Source organism: Diospyros lotus, chromosome 14 (genome assembly GCF_014633365.1).
Source record: "Diospyros lotus cultivar Yz01 chromosome 14, ASM1463336v1, whole genome shotgun sequence".
Lineage (NCBI taxonomy): Eukaryota > Viridiplantae > Streptophyta > Magnoliopsida > Ericales > Ebenaceae > Diospyros > Diospyros lotus.
The window spans coordinates 11,056,701-11,076,487 of NC_068351.1; the positions used below are offsets into that span (position 1 = coordinate 11,056,701).

General features: G+C 33.3%; 1 protein-coding gene across 5 annotated transcripts; it reads right to left on the minus strand.

Annotated features, from left to right (window-relative positions):
* Window positions 1–2,845: 2,845 nt before the first annotated feature.
* Window positions 2,846–8,196, minus strand: LOC127790494 (delta(12)-fatty-acid desaturase FAD2-like). 5 transcript variants are annotated; one of them, XM_052320036.1, is made up of 4 exons: window positions 8,039–8,139; window positions 5,870–6,012; window positions 5,052–5,109; window positions 2,846–4,370 (listed from the first exon to the last, which is right to left on the minus strand). In XM_052320036.1, exon 4 carries the CDS (start codon window positions 4,358–4,360, stop codon window positions 3,203–3,205), a length of 1,158 nt encoding a protein of 385 aa, XP_052175996.1. In that variant the 5' UTR covers window positions 4,361–4,370; window positions 5,052–5,109; window positions 5,870–6,012; window positions 8,039–8,139; the 3' UTR covers window positions 2,846–3,202. The 5 variants fall into 5 exon arrangements, with proteins under 5 accessions (XP_052175996.1, XP_052175993.1, XP_052175995.1 ...); XM_052320033.1 differs by lacking the exon at window positions 5,870–6,012 and having other exon boundaries at window positions 8,039–8,181; XM_052320035.1 differs by lacking the exon at window positions 5,870–6,012 and having other exon boundaries at window positions 8,035–8,161.
* Window positions 8,197–19,787: the final 11,591 nt, after the last annotated feature.

Here is a 19,787-nt window from a genome sequence, read left to right on the forward strand (position 1 = left end):
TTCCCCTCTCTCTTCTTTACCAATATTCACGCTCTTACTTTCTTCTCTTCATTGCTGAAACCATCAAACTTAACCATTCTTCATACATTCAGTCTTTTGCTTGTTGGGTCATTTAACTTCTTCATCAATCATCGCAGCAACCACATTGAAGCCGCATTCACGAGAAGTTTCCCTCTCCAACAAGCATTCAATGTATTAATTTTGATTTCTATTTATTTTGTTTTTCAAAAGTATTTTTGTGTTGACATTGCTTATTAAAATTGTGTATAATGGTTGTGGTTGTGAAGAAAATATTTTTGATAGATATTCATTCCAAATCTGTGTGAATTTTTTTTTCCAGAAAAGGCACATCGTCATTGAAATTTCAGAAATGACACACCGTCATCAGGCTTTGTTGGGAATCCTATTGGGCTTTTTTGGAAAGCCTATCGAGCTTTGTTGCAAAACCTATCGAGCTTTGTTGGGAAACCTATTGAGCTTTGTTGCAAATTTTATTGGGCTTTGTTTCCCAACAAAGCCCGATAGGCAATTTCTTGCCAATTTTTTAATTTTATATATTTTTTTTGTAATAGGGTTTTTTCCTAGTTTCTCAATAGTTTGAAAAAATTAAATCATTGATTTGAATTACACTTCCAAATTTTATTTTATAAAATATACTAACACCTACTTGGTTCAATGTAAACACTTGATAGATAGAAGGAACACTTAATCATCCATCAATTCCACCTAATTCCAATGTGATATATAGAGTTGCTTGAGGTGCATTTTTTGTTTAATTAATTCGAAGAACGTAAGAAGAGATCATTTTAGTGGTAATTGAACCAAAAAAATATTTGAAAATTTTTTAAAAAATAAAAAAAATGACAAGAAATATCCTATCGGGTTTCGTGGCCCATGAAGAAAGCCTATCCGACTTTGTTGGGAAGCCTATCGTGCTTTTTTGGAAAGCCTATCTGGCTTTGTTGCAATGCCTATTAGGCTTTGTTTCCTACCAAAGTTTAATAGGCAATTTCTTATCAATTTTTCAATTTTATTTTGTAATGGAATTTTTTCCTAGTTTCCCAATAGTTTGAAAAAATTAAATCATTGATTTGGAATTACACTTCCAAATTTTATTTTATAAAATATACTAACATCTACTTGGTTCAATGTAAACACTTGATAGATAGAAGAAACACTTAATCATCCATCCATTCTATTTAATTCCAATGTGATGTAAAGAGTTGTTTGAGGTGCATTTTATATTTAATTAACCCGAAGAACGTAAAAAGAGATCATTTTAGTGGTAATTGAACCAAAAGAATAATTAAAAAATTAAAAAAAAATAAAAATTGGCAAGAAATATCCTATCAGGTTCCGTGGCCTATGAAGATAGCCTATCGGAGTTTATTGGGAAAGCCTATCGGGCTTTTTCGAGAAGCCTATCGGGTTTTTATGGAAAGCCGATCGAGTTTTGTTGCAAAGCCTATCGGGCTTTGTTGAGAAGCCTATCTGGCTTGGTTTCCTACCAAAAGTCTGATAGGCAATTTCTTGCCAATTTTTTCATTTTTGTAATAGGTTTTTTTTTCTAGTTTCCCAATAGTTCGAAAAAATTAAATCACTTATTTGGAATTACACTTCCAAATTTTATTTTATAAAATATACTAACATCTACTTAGTTTAATGTAAACACTTGATAGATAGAAGGAACACTTAATCATCTATTCATTCCACCTAATTCCAATGTGATGTATAAAGTTGTTTGAGGTGCATTTTCTGTTTAATTAACCCTAAAAACGTAAGAAGAGATCATTTTAATGGTAATTGAACCAAAAAAATAATTAAAAAATTAAAAAAAAATAAAAAATTGGCAAGAAATATTCTATCGAGTTTCGTGGCCCATAAAGATAGCCTATCGAACTTTGTTGGGAAACCTATCAGGCTTTGTTGCAAAGCTTATCGGGCTTTGTTTCCCGCCAAAGCCCGATAGGCAATTTCTAATCAATTTTTCAACTTTATAATTTTTTTTTTTTTTTTTTTTTGTAATTGGATTCTTTCTTAGTTTCCAATAGTTTGAAAAAATTAAATATATATATATTTTTAATCACAAATTTTAATCATAAATTTTAAGAACATATATATATTTTGTATCAAGCCAGTGGGTAATAGGGTCTTGTGTAAAAGTCTCCTATCCGGAGATTAATCATGACACCCATATTTATCACCTGTTTTAAAGTTCTTATGATTATTATTAAATAATTATTTAGATTGAATTAAAAGGTGATTATTTTAAGATTGAATTTTTATCTTAGCAGTAGGATAGAGTTATGCTTGATGGGAGGAATGATGTACGTTCATCTCTCTAAGTAAATTTCTTGTTTTGCCTATAAAATATATAGTCTTATGTCATCCTTTCATAATAAATATGAGTATATGTGAACATTAGATAAAAACTCACTCAAGTCTTCTTGAAAAACTGTTTTAGCTTTAAAATTCAGAAGCGATAAATTTAAATACAAAGCTAATTGCTTAATCAAGTATGGTTCAGAAGATACAATGCAATAACGTAAGCAGGTGCAGGAAGTACGGGTAATCTAAAAGAAAGGAACTAGAAGGGTAGGCCAAGGGATACTCTTCAAGCTGGGATAGGTGGGGGGTGGGGTGTTGAGGGGTCCAATCAACTTAAACGCACCATCAAACTCAAGTCATAAACTCAAAGGTGACTATTCTTATGTCATCCCCGATATTCGTATCCTTATTTGCGTTAAAAGAAATAAGTCATAAGTTAGTTTTTTTATCCTTACTCAGGGTACAATTACTCCCTATACCCTGAGAGCAACTCAAATCATAAACTTGGTCGGCTGTGAATCCCAGCAAACCCCAACTCATAAACTTCTTCATTAAGGCACCATCAATTTACTTGCATGGGTTTTCGATCTTCAAATTCAGACTAACAAGTTACCACTAGGCTTCAACATCTAAACCAGGGATGATTAATTTCCAGTTGGTTTACGGTCTTCACTGAAAGAAACCAGCTTTCCCTCGGGCGATTCAGCTTATACAGCCGGGCTGCATGAAATTAGCTCAACCCGGCTAATGTACCTAAACATAATGTAAGTCCAATTCGAAACAATACATGCGAAGTCTAATTAAATTTATCACTCAATAAGGAGAGAACTAAGTCCTTAGACCACCACCTGTATTCGCCATGCAATTTCGGCTTTCACAGCTTGTTTTTGTACCAGAACACACCCACCCTTTTACCAGGCTCGCTTTCATCTGCCTCAACGTAAATGCACTCCCTTGCCTCCCTCCATATCGCCTTCACAACGGGCGTCCTGTCGAACTGGTAGTATTCTCCCAGAATCGGCCTGATCGCCTTTGTTGCTTCCGTCGCATGGTAATGCGGCATTGTTGAGAACAAATGGTGAGCCACATGAGTATCCGTAATGTTATGGAACACCTTGTCCAGAATTCCGTAGCTCCTGTCGACTGTCGATAGAGCTCCTCTGAACCAGTCCCATTCCAAGGAATCGTAGTGTGGCAATGCCGGGTGGGTGTGCTGCAGCCAGGTGATCAACACAAGAAACCCGTTCACCACCATCAACGGACCGCCATATAAACACACCACCCAAGTTAGTCCTTTGACTGCAGCCAGACGGCAAAGGCCACAGAAAACGGCGAGAACGCCGGCATCTGAAATGTAGATCTGTAGTCGCTCGCGGTCGGAGTAAATGGGGCCGTACGGATCAAAGTGGCATGCAAACCGGTCGTAGTGACGGCCGGAGACGTTGAACAGGAGGTACAATGGCCATCCAAGGGTAAGCGTGATGAAGACTGTGAGAAGCCTGCCGGGCGGGTTATTGAGGTATTTGGCGTGCCACCCCATTCCAGACTTGAGCTTTGGAACGAACACCTCATCGCGCTCGAGGGAACCGGTGTTGGAGTGGTGGCGGCGGTGGCTGTATTTCCAGGAGAAGTAAGGGACAAGGAGGACGGAGTGGAGGATGAGGCCGACGGTGTCGTCGAGCCATTGGTAGTCGCTGAAGGCGTGGTGGCCGCATTCGTGGGCCACGACCCAGACACCGGTGAGGATGCAGCCCTGACATATCCAGTAGAGGGGCCACGCGAGGTAGGAGAGGGGGCGAGGAAGGATGGAGATGTAGGTGGTGGCCAGGTAGAAGAAGAGGGAGGCTATGGCGAGGTCGTAGAGAACGTAGGAGAAGGAGCGGATTACGGAGCGCTTGAAACAATGGGGTGGGATGGCCTTCTTCACATCGCCGAGGGTGAATGGAGGCTTTGAGTGGGGAACTCGCGATATGACATTCCGTTCCAAGTTCTTCGTCCCAGGAGAAACGGGCATGCGGCCACCTGCGCCCATTGTTTCCGGCCTGCAAAGATTCATAATTAGGCGGACATAATAACAAATGAATGGTTACGTACCGTGAAGGTAACATCAATTAATTTGAAGATCAATTTCACTTAAAAGTTTCTGCTTTTTTATGGCCGTGTGGGTAGATTTTGATTTTGCCCCCCAAAGAGAGCGTATAAATTGGGTACAGAGCGGATGAAAGATAAAACGTTAAAAAAGATACTTGCAATAAATTAGTGTGAAATACTGACCCAAATCTAATATAAAAATAAAAATATAATCAAAACAGTAGACCCAATGATTTAATGGTTGCAACTAAACAACCCACCATCGACCACAAGTAATAATCAATCAAGGCGCAAGACGGAGAAAAGTAGAAGAAGGCAAAGAAAAAATAAATATAAGGAAACACTTGTACCGATTTCTGGCTGTACTTTTTCTTCTAAAAATTAAACTGGGATTTCTGGTTATGCTAATATGCTTACAACACTCAAAAATAGGGAATTAAAAAGCCAACAGGGAAGTAATCATTCATAGGCCAGCCAATAAATCTCCCAGCAAAAAGCTGGAGCATTCAAGTCCGCCGAATGACCAGCTTGATCGGGGAAAACGATGTGATTGTGCCATTCATTGAAAAAGACCAAACTCTATTAATGATCACATTCAAGGAAGTACTTGTACACGGAGACATAAAACCTACCGGAGCAGCAACTTAGAGAAGTCTCTGCGGGGTCACTCTCAACCTTCCGTGGTGACTACTGTTAAAGGGAACGAGAATGATTCAGATTGAAGAAGCAAGAAATAAAGAGTTGGTGTAGATTTTTCCCATAACAAATACAATTATATATATTCAGCGGTTGTACGGAATTCAGAAGCAAAAGCAAGATAGGACATTATGGATTAAATTTTAAGATATCTCTTGCAATTATATATTATTATATATTGACTAAATGAATCCAATTCTAAAGTGGTCAAAATAAATTTTATATTTCTATCAATTAGTGGAGATTTAATTGGGTGGTATTGTGGCCGAAACAGTGGGCCCATGTCAATTCCCTGATTCTAGCGGGGTATATATCTTTAACAGACTCTTAAGATAATATCGCGTCGTAGCATGAGCATCATGCTTCAATGGTGGGCATCACTGTTTTGTAAGTCGGCCTAGAACAATATTTTAAAGATACTACTATGATGCGAGAGAAGGAAGTTTCCGAGAACATGTTAAAAAGTTTTGAGGCGTCTAACTTTTAAGGCCGAAACGCGAAGAATTCTAACAAGGATTATGTTAACGAGATCATTAGAGCACTTATCAAAATATATTTAATGCACTTTATTTTTAAGTATAATAATATAATAATAATTACATATTATTTTAATATTCTCATTAATTAATAAAATATTTTCAATACATAATATATTCATTATTAATTAAAATTTTAAATATCAAATATGCAATTTGTTACATTTTATCTAAAACTAAAATTTTAAATATTAAATATATATCTTTTAATAAGTTACCTAAAGGGGCTGGCTCGATAACATAAGCCTTATAATAAAAGAACCAAGTTGAAAACTTAATTAAGAGGCAAGAAGGAAGATTCGACGCTAGCGCCGCAGTTGGTCCAAATTCTCAGCTATCATGATAATTGATATGGTCGACTCTGGAAATAAATATGAAAAGGCCAGATGTGGAAATGAAATTAAAAAAAAAAACGTGAGGACGTGAAAAACATGATTACAACAAGATACGTCTGCAACAAATATTAATAACGCCTGCTGCCACCCAACTTGATTCAAACCATCAATTGAATGAGGATATGAATTTTCTACGCTTATGGTACTGGCGAGTAATGAGGTCACAGCTGTCACTATTGTACAAATCAAATCCACCAAATTATAGCTCCTAAGGTTGCCAGTGCTTAAAAACCGCAACCCACCACCCACTTGACGGGGGGAAATGGTCCTTTACCTTTTACTCTTTTGACTTTTCCCCATATTTTAAACACATTAATGGCCTTTTTTTTGGTTTTGTTTTGGATTTAAGCCCAATTTTCAACTAATCAAAATTTCAATACAATTTGAGTTAATCGAATGAAACCTCGTCAGATAATAATTTCTTAATAACACTTGTATTGTACTGTACTATCGGACCAAGTCACCCAGATATAAAAAATTAATTCACCGCCCTAATTTATGGACAATTTAATTCACCCATCATTTCCACCACAACTACAAGAGGTGCTGCATTCTGCACAGACCGGGAAAGGGTCCACCACTCACAATTTGCCAATTCAATAATAATAATATGCTAAACAGCCACACCAGAGACCAGAGGCCCTACCAAAAGGCATCGCCTGCGCCAAATTGGAAAAGTCACGATTGGTGAGAGACCTCTCTGAGATCTCTGGGGCCATATATGCTAACAGCCTCGAAGCGCCAAAAATATATATATATATATATATGTGTGTGTGTGTGTGTATGTGCCGGAAAGATGCCCAAGATATATCCAAATACAAGGAGAAAGATGCAAAACAACTTCAGAAAGTGATTATAAATATAGCAACAATTAAGGAATAATAAGTGTATTTTATTTTTAAATAATGTATATTTTTTGTATTTTATTTCTAATATTGATGAACGATAAATATATTATATTTTAAATATTTAATCAATCAATTAAATAATTCAAACATTAAAACCAAAATTCAATAAACACATATTATTTAAAAATAAAATACAGTTATCCACACTTAACCATTCTCTAACTCTTTTATAAATAATCTTTTAAAAGTAATTATATTTTTTTATTTCTAGCCTTTAGACTAAATTAATATCCCCACCCTATAATGGAAGGAAAATAACATTTTTATATAACTTGCATCCAGAGAAAAAACAGTAGGGGGCGGATCCGAAGTCCGACCATTTGTTTCGGTACAGAGCATTTTTTTTTTTTTTTTTTCGGGGGCCTAATCTTGATTGCGATTTCTAACGAAAGCAAGATACGTCGAATAGCTGTGTAGAACAGGGAAAAACTACGTCCATGGCTGACGAACTCTATAGCCAGAAGCAAGCTAAAACTGAAAAATGAGTTTAGTTTCTCAGGATCTATAATTAACAGAGAGCAGAACACTATAGACTAGGTATTTTATTTTCCCAGCAACCAAACAGATAGCATAGGAAGTGAAAGCAACAGAGAGCAGAAACGGAACTTCTCGTGATGAAGTCGCCAAAGATGGAAATAAAACAAAACGAAAATCCAGGAAGCAATATTTCTGGATCCAGAAAATACGCCACATTATAGCAACGACAACAACGGATAGCCCCGCCAAAAAAAAAAATCTCGAAATCACCTTCAATCGAAACCTCAAAAAAAGGAAAACTTTCCTCAAATTCTTCAAGAACAAAAACACACCAGGGATCCAATATTAAACACAAATCTGACGGCAAATCTTAGTTATTACGCTATTATGATATAAATACTTAAAAAGTAAATCACGAAACGTGATTAAAAATGGCAATCCGATTGACCGTAACCACAGGAGAGTTCAATACATCCAAACAATTTTAAATTTCTCAAATGCAAGACTTCAGATTATAATAGAACAGCGTTGAACCTCAGGTCAAGAAGAATTCATAAAAATATATAAATATGCATCGATATAAATAAACAGTTCGAAATGTACCTACCTGGAAGAGAAAAGAGTTGTTGGAGTGCCTTCGCCTCCGACGAGTTTCTCTCGATTTGAATGTCTGTCGAAATCTCTGTCTCCGTAAATACGAGAGAGAGAGAGGCCGTCTAATCGCCGGCCCTGACCGTAGTTTAAAGCTTCAAAGAAAGAGGCGGTATTTAAGCAATGGCGGCCCTCACTTGCCTCCCCGATAGGTGGGACCGGAATTTCAATCGACGCATCAGCGTATCGTCTTATTGGTCAGCTTTACAGGTGGCTACAGAACAGTGGCCTGATTGAGTTACTTTCCTTGCCAGGATCAATTCTCCAACGCCTGCTGAGGGAGGAACCACATCGTAACCGTCGAATGTCTGACACTCTTAGTTTGATCCTACGGTAGGGTATGTACTTGGTGGGTCTGAAAATATCTACGGGGATCACGTGCGGTACAATTACGGAATTGCCCCGGACCGGATTGAGGACCTGTGGAGAGGACCAAACACAACGTGACAGACCTGGGGGGGGGGGATATTTTATTAAACTTTGCCTAAAAATTAAAAAAGTAAACTATAATCGTCCAATGAAATTTTTATTTGGAATTTTTTATGTTTTTATATGTGCATAAAAAAAGATAATCAAACAAAATAATATTATGGAAGGATGTCAATACACAAAAGGATTACACAAAAAATATTTTATACATTTATACTAAATATTGTGTCTACACAATGTATTTTATTCTAAATTATTATATTATTATATTAGCTTAAGACTATTAGGCCTAGTTGATGAGGTCCCCCAGTGGGTGTTGGGTTATGCCCATCCTCGTGATGGGTGAGCATTCCTAGCCCTTGATTTTTCAATCGATCTAATTTTTAAAATTAAATAAATCAAACTCTACTTATTAATTGAATGGAGCAGCCCAAAGTTTCCTCTCGACCGAACAAGTAGATCTGATCAAAAAATTGAGGGATAATATAATTAAATAATAAAATTGTATGAATTAAATAAAATATATAGATCAACAGACAATATATTTATATTCACCATAAAATAAAATTATAAATAATTTAATCCTATACTGATAGGAATGTGAAACTCCGATCAAAATAGATTTGTGGTTGTCTCTACTTTTTTTTAATAGGATAAGGAGTAAATCACACTAAAGGTCACAAAATTTTGGTATTCTTTTCAATTTGATCACTAAACTTCAATTCCTTATAAAATGATAATAAAATTTTAAAATATTTTACAATGTGATCACTAAAGTGATTTTTTGATAGTTCTTAGTTCAAATTGTTGACGTGGTGATGATGTGACGCTGACGTGGCGTTGATGTGACCATTGCCACATCAGTATTTTTGGTAAGAAATTGTCAAAAAATTACTTTAGTGACCATATTGCAAAATATTTTAAAGATTTATGATCACTTTGCAAAAAATTGAAGTTTAGTGATCAAATTGCAAAAAATACTAAAATTTTGTGATCTTTAGTGTGATTTACCCATAAGATAAGCATACAAAAGTTTGGCATAAAAAATCATAATCCAATATTACTATTTAAAATAATGGAGAGAGAATTTAATTATAAATAAAATATTTATTTAATAGTTTTTCTATTACGAATTAATTAGATATTGGCCTATTCTCTACCTCAAGCAACAACTTAAGTTCAAAATTAATGTCCACATCCCACTAACAATTAGATAGGTCACTATCAACAACTAGATTGTTGTGCTCGTTTCTTAAAAGATAATTGATCATATTATTAGATTGATTTTAATAAAATAAAATAATTTCAAATAAGTCCACAAAAAAATTATTTATGACTTGTCTCTTAAAATATAATCAATCATATTATCAGATTGATTTTAATAAAATAAAATAATTTCAATTAATGATAGCCTATAAAAAAATTATTTACAAAAAATAAAACTTTAGTTCAGTCATTAATTGAACAAATTAAACGCATAAAAATCACACATTTTTTATTTTTAACTTGATTAAATTAAAAAAAATTATTTAATCAGTAACAATTCAAAATATTAACAATTCTAAACAAAAAATAAAGTACCAAATAAATTATATTATAATATTCAACACAAAATTAAGTTAAAAACGACAAGGTTTTGTTATACTTTAATCAATTTGATTAATTTTATTATTTTATCAAACTAACTAAATCGAATATGAGGTGGTAGACTAACAATTGAAGTTTGGCGGATTTGTTCATGAGTTTTGTGTTTGGATTTTTTCTTTTTCTTTTTCATGATTGTGTTCTATGTTAATTACACAATCTAAATTTATATATAAAATAAAAAAATACTATTGGTATTCTATGGATTACATTATAAGCTACATAATATAGTTAAAATATTCAAAATACTCATCACTCAAAGTGATGAAATGAGGGGGTGAGGCGTAAAGCGGTGAAGCGCATGATTAAAATGTCTCTTACCTAAAGTAATGAGGCGACACGAGACAGTAAGGTGTGAGAGGTATTTTTATCATTTATGATATATTTTATAGCTCATAATATAACCCATAAAGTACCTCCATAAAATAGACTAGCTCATAAATTATCTATAAGATAGTCCATAAAATAGACATGCAACTACATTGCATAGACTAGCTCATAAATTACCTATAAGATAGTCCATAAAGTAGACATGCAACTACATTGCAATGCGGGTAGCTTACGCATCTGCTTTATTAGGCAACAAACAGGGGCCTCAATGGGGAACTTAAATTATGAGTGCCTACAAGTGTTTTTCCTTCAATACCCTTACTTTTAATTTGCCATTTTGAGTGTTGTGAGGCCATTCTGTGTCTTCAATAATTGAATCTAATGCACATTTGTAGAATTGTGACTGCGACTTTTCATTAAAAAAAAAAAAAGAACTTATTTTTTGTGGCAAATTTTGGGACCTAAACTTAATTCGTCAATCTTGTTTTTTTTTCTTTTTTTAATTATAGTGGCACAACTCATTCTACATTCAATCAAAAATTATTTTAGATTTTGAAAAAAAAAAAATCATCATATTAGTTATCATGAGATTATTATTGAAGGGATAAGGATAGTATGAATAGGGTATAGGGGTATTCAAATTTTGATTTCGATTCATTGAAATTCAATCAAGCCATCAGTCCACATTTTTATTCAATTTTTGGTTTAGTTCAAGTAGTAAAGTTCCAAAGTTTGTTTAGGAGCGACAGAGATCAACTCCTAATAGAAGTAAAAATGTTTTATTTAGTAAGAGTTGATCGCGTGTCCGTTTGAAAGTGTATTCATTTGAGAGTGTATAAATTTGTGATAGCATCTGATTTATTCGGAAGCCAAATCAAGGGAAAGACCAATCTTTTATAAGACTACGCGGATAAAGCCTGGACACTTGAGTTATTAAAAAAAATGATTCTAAAAACCTAATATTATTTATTAATAATAAATAATAATATCATATACATGTATGTAATGTATTATGAAAGTGCAAACTAAGTAGTTGATTCTTGTTCAATCAAGCTGAGAGCAGCTCAAGGGAAAAGCTATTAAGACATGTGCTTAGGGCTGGCCCTAAAAAGATTTCAAAAGTCAGCCATGTCTGTTGGCTGTTGTTTAAAATTATTTTATTTTTAATTAACAATTAAAAAGGAGAGAGAGAGAGGGATACATAATTATAAAGAATTAAAAATAAAAGAAATGATGAAAACTACTTAAATAAAATAATTATTTTAATTTTATTATTAAAATAAAATTAATATTTTTTTTATTTTTTATTAAGGGGTTGGGGCCCATAAATTAATAATGCCTGGGGCCCCAACCCCTTGAATCGGCCCTGGGACTTAAGCCCGTTGAGAAAATGGAGGACACTTTCCTAGAGACCGTGCAACTCGGAACGATGGAAATAAACATCTCCGGAGACTATTATGGCGATTCCAAGCAACCAAAATCTTGCAGAATTAAAACTTGAGAAGATTGATCCAGAGAACAAGAAAAGGTTTGAAATGATGAAGAAACTGAAAATTAATTTCTAGAAATTCGAAGTCACTCCTCCGAAATAGAAAAACAGCCTTCCTGGAGACTGAAAGACACAGTCGGAAGTAGGGACCACGTACAGGAGTTTGAGCACCCAGTTAAAAAATTTTACACACAAAAGTTCTTAAAAGGATAAAAAGACAATCTGCCTTTGAAGGGAAGGGACATAAAGGCAAGAAGAGAAAGAGAAGTTTTTATTAAGTACCTTGCTATTTGGATAGAATTTATTGGGATAGAATTATTTTTTTTTCTTATTTTAATTATTAATATTAGGATAATTATGTCATTTAATATTTTTTTTACCAATAATACTGGTCACAATTCAAAATTTCATTCTCTCTCTTCCTTATAAATTTAAATTTTAATCTCTCACTTAATTTAATGAATTTTTAGAATTCCAAAAGTCATAATGACTTTAAATACGGATTATTCTACTTTGTTCGAATTAGTTGACGCACAAAATCATTAAAAATATCAAATAACAAAAATATCAATAATAAAACCCGCTCAATAATTCAGGCAAACCCCAATTTTCTGAGACTGCATTTAAGATGCAACCGCTGGTGGGGTTGCATTTGGGATGCACCCGTAGCCTGCCAGCATGCAGTCCGCTGGGATGCAGCCGCAGCCCGCCAGCATCCCAGCGGACTGCAAGACACTGGATGCAGCCCCGGGTTGCATATGCAGCCTACCAACATCCCAGTCCGCTGGGATGCAGCCGCTGGCATCCCAGCGAACTGTAAGACGCTGGGATGCAGCGAGCCAACATCCCAACAGATGCAGTCCGCTGGGATGGCAAGTTGCATCCCGCCAGCATCCCAACGGACTGCAGTCCGCCAGATAGAGAATTGCATCATCTGGCGGACTGCATTTTTTGCCTAGTATGGGCGGACTTCAATATAGATGAAGTCCGTCCGTTCAACTTGAGGCAAGGTGATAATTTTAAGATGAGATATTTTTATCATTTGATGTCTTTAGTCATCCCGTGCATCAATTAATTCGGATAAAATAAAATAATCTATGAATGAAATAAAAGAGTCATATTACTTGTACATCCATTTTGTACCTCTTGGGCTACATAAAAGGATATTATGACTAAAAAATCCCTCGCGTTCATGCATCTTACACGCCTCTATGCGCTTCATGAGAGATTTTTTTGTCATTATTACACCTTTATGTAGTCCAAGATGTACACAAAGGTGTACCAATAGTATTTTTTGAAATAAAATAAAAGAAAAATGCAAAGAGAATATATTAATTATAGTCAATGGTGTGCTGCCACCCAAGTGTCATGATTGTCATTATTCATTTTCATAATTAATTTCTTTTGCTTTGAAAATATGCAACTTTAATGTGTTAGATATTAATTTTAGGCGGGATTTTTAGGAAGAGAAAATACAAGTGAAGAGTTAGAATTTTTATAAGGTTAAAATTGTCTTTTTATTTTATTTAATATAATTAAATTATTATAAAATAATATAAAACAAGCATTAAATATCTTTCTATTCAGATAGATTCTGTCCAACTAGATTTACCGTTTTATTAATTAATCTCATGGAACGTGAATATGGGAATTAAGCATGTGTCATCATTTGAATGCCTAAAGCCCTCAACATTTAATATGCTCCAGGGCAGGACAATAAATGCACGAAGAAGGCTCAAAGCCCCGGCAAACAAGCAGACCTAACATCATAAATGCAGAAAATGTAAGAAAGAATGGTCTGGAGTTAGAGAAACACATAAAAGTACGAGAATGATTTAAAATTTGAAATGCAAAAAATATAAAAATGATTTAAAATAAAATTAATATATAAAACGCAGAAAACGTGAGAATGACTTGAAGTCAAAAATATAAAAAATATGAGAATGATTTAAAATAAAAAAATGTAAAAAATGTGAAAATTATCTAAAATTAAAAACATAAAAAGCGTAAGAATGATGTATGACAAAATTAGTATTAGAAATGCAAAAAATATGAGTATGAACTAAGATAAAAAATGGAGACAGTGTGAAAATGATCCAGAATTTGACATGCAAAAAACCGTTAGATTGATTTGAAGTCAGAAACACAAAAAATATGAGAATGATCCAAATTCAGAAACGCAAAAAGCTTAAGAATGATTTAGGATAAAACTAGTATTAGAAATACAAAAATTGAGAGAATGATAGAGGAAAAACCTAGCATAACAAGTGTAAAATAAGTTAAATCGGATTAAAAAGATCAAAAACACAAAAGTATAAGAACAATCTAGGATAATCCAAACTCAAAAGCGAAAAATGCAAAAGCTAGAGACATGAAAATGATCAAGGATAATCTAGAAATAAAAGCGATAAAAGTTACAAGAATCCTTTTCCAAAACAGAGTCTTCCAAAAGATTAGGTAGCAAACCCTAACTTGAGAAGAAAGAGATACAACAGAGTAAAAGAGCCTTGAAAGCTTACCCAATCGAGTTGGAAGAATCTCCACATTGAAAATTGGACAAGAGCTCCAAATTAATGCCGCTGTATCAGCCTTATGGTCATAAGTGGTAAACTTCTTAGGACCTGACACTCTTCGTAGAAAACTAAAAAGACAAAGGGATGTTGGAATCAAAAGCAGACAGTCCAACGATGAAATTCCAAAAAAAAATTACAAATTGTCAAATAAAAAAAATAAGGGCAGATCACAACGTAATCTATTCTTCTCTCTAAAAATATCAAATGACATAGTGAGAGCAATGTCATAAACAAAAGATTAAAAAAAGTTTAAAAGCTCAAAATAATTTTTTGGGCTAAAATTATGTAAAATTCCCTTGGATCGTGTTCGATGAGGGTTTCTTAAATAAAATATAAACAAGATAACTCCGACTTTTAAAAATTTCTCTGAGAGTTCTACAAAAAGAATAAATATTATCCATAAATATCTAAAAAATAACGGAATATCAGAATAAGTATTATCTATAAAAATTTTAATTCTAATGGATCCCGAAATATCAAGATATACATTATCTATTAGAATGCTAATTCTAGTGGATCCTAAAATGTTAAAATAAACGTTATCTATAAAAATTATAATGAATATCGAAATGTTAGATTAAACGATATCCATATAAATTCTAATTCTAATAGATTTCAAAATATTAGAATAAATATTATTTGAAATAATTAATTATAATATTAGGGTTTTTTTTTTTTTTTTTTGTAAATAAACACTAGGGGATTTAGGAAAGTTTCATGTTTCTATATAAATAGATAACCCACTATTTTTAAAAAGATACATTTCTGATACAAGTTTCAATATAATTTTTAAACTTTTACTGTTTGGTTTAAGCATTAGAGTATTTGTGTGAGAACTGTCCTTATCCTATCTAATCATTTTTTTTCTCATAGAATCCAAATGACTTGACAATAATATTTTAGTTAATAAATTTATTATTATGTTTAAGCGAGCATAATTAGTTATATAAAAGTTTGTAAGTGAACGTAATCACGCTCAGAAAGCCATGATTTAATTATAAAGTATTAGAAGTGGCAATAGATTACTGGTCCAAAAGAAAAAAAAACGTAATTTTAGTTAGCTTTTCAAAAAATAAAACAAAACCAATTGGTATACTTTATCTTTTGAACTATTTATAAAATTAAAAATGACCACATTTTAGTTGCTTACTCTTATTAAATAACAATTCATTATTTTATCCATTTTGTAATTTACACCTTTCCATTTGGAAATTGACCGCACTCCTGTTAAAATTAAAATATAAAGGGAAAGAAGGGGTAATTTAAAAAAAATAAATAAATTTATACCATATTAGTAATTTCCCTCAAAGTAAAATGTAGGTGGCTCCGCTTAATTAAGATTAGTCTACTTATCAATTTCTCAATCTATTATCTTTAAGATCTTGTCGTTTGGTGTCACGCAATAGCTTAAGAGAAATTCTATTCACAGCCTATAATATTACTCTTTCACAGTTACTCTCACCAAAATTCACCAATATCTTTCAAAAAGCCACAACCATCTTTCTTTCATTTCACTCCTCACATCCCACAGTCGCAGCCACCATTTACTCCCCCTCTTCTTCTCTCTTTCTCATTCTCTCACACCCATCCCTTTCTCTCTCTCTCTCAATGTGCCCTGAATAAACACACACACATACAGGGGCGGATGTAGGGGGTGCCAGCCCCAACTGAATCGTAATTTTACTATATATATATATATATATATAAACTCAGCAGCCCAGCCCCTTCTTTCCGCAACAGCCCAACCCCCTTTCTGCAACTAAACATTAATTTATCTATATGTATATATATAAACCAGCCAGCCCTAACTAAATATTGCTTTGCCCCCAACTAAATATTATTATATAAATTTATTACATTAATTTTTTTAATTTCTAGCCCATGCACTATAAATTCCTAGATCCACCCCTGCACACATAAATATATATATGTACACACATAAACACACACACACAGACATGTATATATATATATACACACACACACGAAAACGTATGGCCGGGCCCATGGCCACGACCGTTTGTGTATATATATATAGGTGTGTGTGACTGTGTTTATATATATATATATCTGTGTGTGTTTGTGTGTGTATTCGAGGCACAGAGAGAGAGAGAAATGGAAAGATGGGTGTGTGAGAGAGAGAGAAAGAGAGATGGAGTAGATGGTGGCTGCAGCGACTATGGGCTATGAGGAGTAAAAGGAAAGGAAAATGACGGTAAAATAAGATTTTTGAAAGATGATTGTGAATTTTAGCGGGAGTGACTGTGAAGAGTAATACTTTGAGCTGTGAATAGAATTTCCCATAGCCTAATTACTTAAAGCATCAATCATAATGGGCAGACTACCAAAATCCCCTATTGACATTCCAAAATCTTATGCATATATTTGTGGTTTTCTTTTTTTCTTTCTTTTTGGTTTTTCGGGTTCCAATTAGCTCGACTTGACCTTGAATTGCCGATACACGTATCCTTAATTTTGTGCATTTGGCTGAAATTAAAAAGCATCAAAACATGGTAAGTGACAATCTCGGAACATTGACTCAACAGCAGCCTTCCGTTTTTGACCCCATGGCTTCAAATCTAATGCCTAGTTTGACAAAGGAGTTTAATCGCTTATAAGCTGATAAGCTATTAAAAAAAATTAGTAGAATATTTGGATGCATTTAATAGCTTTTACGCTAGATAACTTAAATGCTAGTCCAACAGCGTTTAAAGAAAGTTACATGGGGCCAGCTTTTGCGAAAGCTCTATACTTGAAAAGCTGAGTTGACCGATTCATTTATGGATTTGCCCTCATAGATTCTTCCTATTTTTAACCCATACCCCCATTTTTTTCATCCTCTACAATGCCATTACCCCTGTCGCCAGACCTTCTTTGACAGCCACAGTCGCATCGCTCGTTGCAATCGCCCTCACTGTCACCCCAACTGTCCTCGTCGCTCGTTGTCCGTTGTCCAACACCCCAGTTGTTGCCGTCGCCCCAGCTCGTCGTCCATCGCCTGGCCAGTCATCCGCCACCTCCATGGGCTCCATTGTCGCCTCTTCTCGCAGTCGCCCCCATCTGCCAATCCCGTTGCCTCCATTGTTTGGTCACTGTATGTATATATATGTATATATGTTAACATATATATATTATAAATATTAATGTATGTTATATTAATATATTTAATTTTTTGTATTAAAATTTAATATTTTTTTAATTTTATTCCTATTATTGAACAATATGTCTATTTTAGTTTTTTTTGTTAAATTCTGATAGCTTATCAGTTTTTATAAACCAAACATATAAATATTCACTAACAGCTTAAAAGTATATCTACCCAAACACGTTATGAGCTTAAACACTACTCAATTTAAACGCTATTAATTACTTAAACGTTACCCAACTTAAATGTTACTAAAAAAAAAGTTTAGCCAAACTAGCCCTAAGTAGCACAGACATGGATACCATATATACCACATTATACATACATATAATTAAAATAGTTATACATGTACCGGAAATGATGCTGTCGTCTTCAAAATGACAAACTTTCAGACAGAAAAACAAATTAATTAGCTTTGCCTTTGCGTATTCTATAATTAATTAGATAATTTTCTAAGAATAAATATTTGATTATATATATGTCTTTCAAAATGAACAGAATAATTATTAAATAATAAATCTGATGCCTACACGCTTGCCGGATTGTAGTACCAGATTTTTGTAATTAATAGGATATATACCAAATATCGCAAGATATTGGGTAGAAATAACAATTCTAATCGATCGGATCTTAATTATCTTAACAATTCTAATGCCAAGATATATATTGTAATTAATTAAGAGGGATTTCCAGATGGGAGCTATATATGTTTGTTTGATCAGTACTTTTGTCCAGTTTTGATTCTCAATCAATCCATGCATTGAATTGAAATATGCTTTCCTTCTTTGAGAATGCCATTAATTTGAAGAGGAAGTCTTAATATTTCGTGTCAAACTGAAGCATTAATGATATGTTGACAATTAGTTTCAGTTTAAATCTGTCGAGTATTTCGATTTTAATAATAATAATAATAAAAATAAACGATACAGACTTATGATTGAATCTTAAAATTTTTGAAACATTTCAGACATTTGAATGGTGATGTGAGAAGTAACAAACAATCAAAGAGGTATTAATGAACGTTAATTTGTTTGAACTGGTCCTCCTAATTAAAAAGCCAGTCATATCCAAATCTTTATACCAACATCTGAAGCATATATTCAAACATATATAAAACTTGTCCAAAATGTAATTCAATTTAATGACTTCATACAAATGTCAAGGCTGTGCCATAAGTATATATCTTGAAAGAGTCTAGCATCTGACCTAGTCTCAGACCCTCATACAAATGTCTAAAACCCAAGGTACAAACCTCTAAAGCATGTCTAGAATATATTTTAAAGATTAAAGGTTTATATTGATTTGAACCAGGGGGTATAGAAGTTTGAAGGATATACTATAAGTGTTACTGTTTCTGAAGCTTATTGAGACTTCTAAATCAAAGTTATTCAAACATCTTATAAAAAGCTTATAGATATCTTAAATATTCTCTTAAAACATTTAAGAGAATATTGTCACAAGAAACACTCTTAATTTAAGATTACTTGTTCTATTGATACTTAAACCCAAAACTTTCATCCCATTCTTATATGTTTAAGACACTCACTCTCTTTTTAGATTTTATTCTAATTATCTCTTTCATTTTCAAAGAAGTCAAAACGCTAAAGTTATTTTATGTTTTAGTTAATTAAGCTTTTGTGTCATTTTTTATTGTTTCATGTATCATCTCTCATTTAATCTATGTTAAACTGATAATCTCTATTTTTTGAAAATATTATTATATTTGAATATAATTTTTAGCTTTTTTTAAGGATTATATGTGATATTTTTATGTAAAAAGAAATGCCTATGAAAGACAATTAGATTTTATCTCCATTTGGGACGCCATCCTTTATGGGGACTTCATTGCTTGGTCTCATGATTTTCGATAGAAGTGATAAATTTGAGTTTGATTCACAATAATTGTACAATAAGTGAATTCAAATTTAGAAATTTAAACCGCTCACCACTCTCTATTGGAGCAAGGCCAAGAGACAAATTTTATCTCCATTTGCTCTATCAATTGGTTGAGGAGTTCTACATAAGAAGCCCTCTTATTTTTCAAACTAAAGAAACATATTTTTCAAACTAAAGAAACATAAAGTCTAAGAACCCT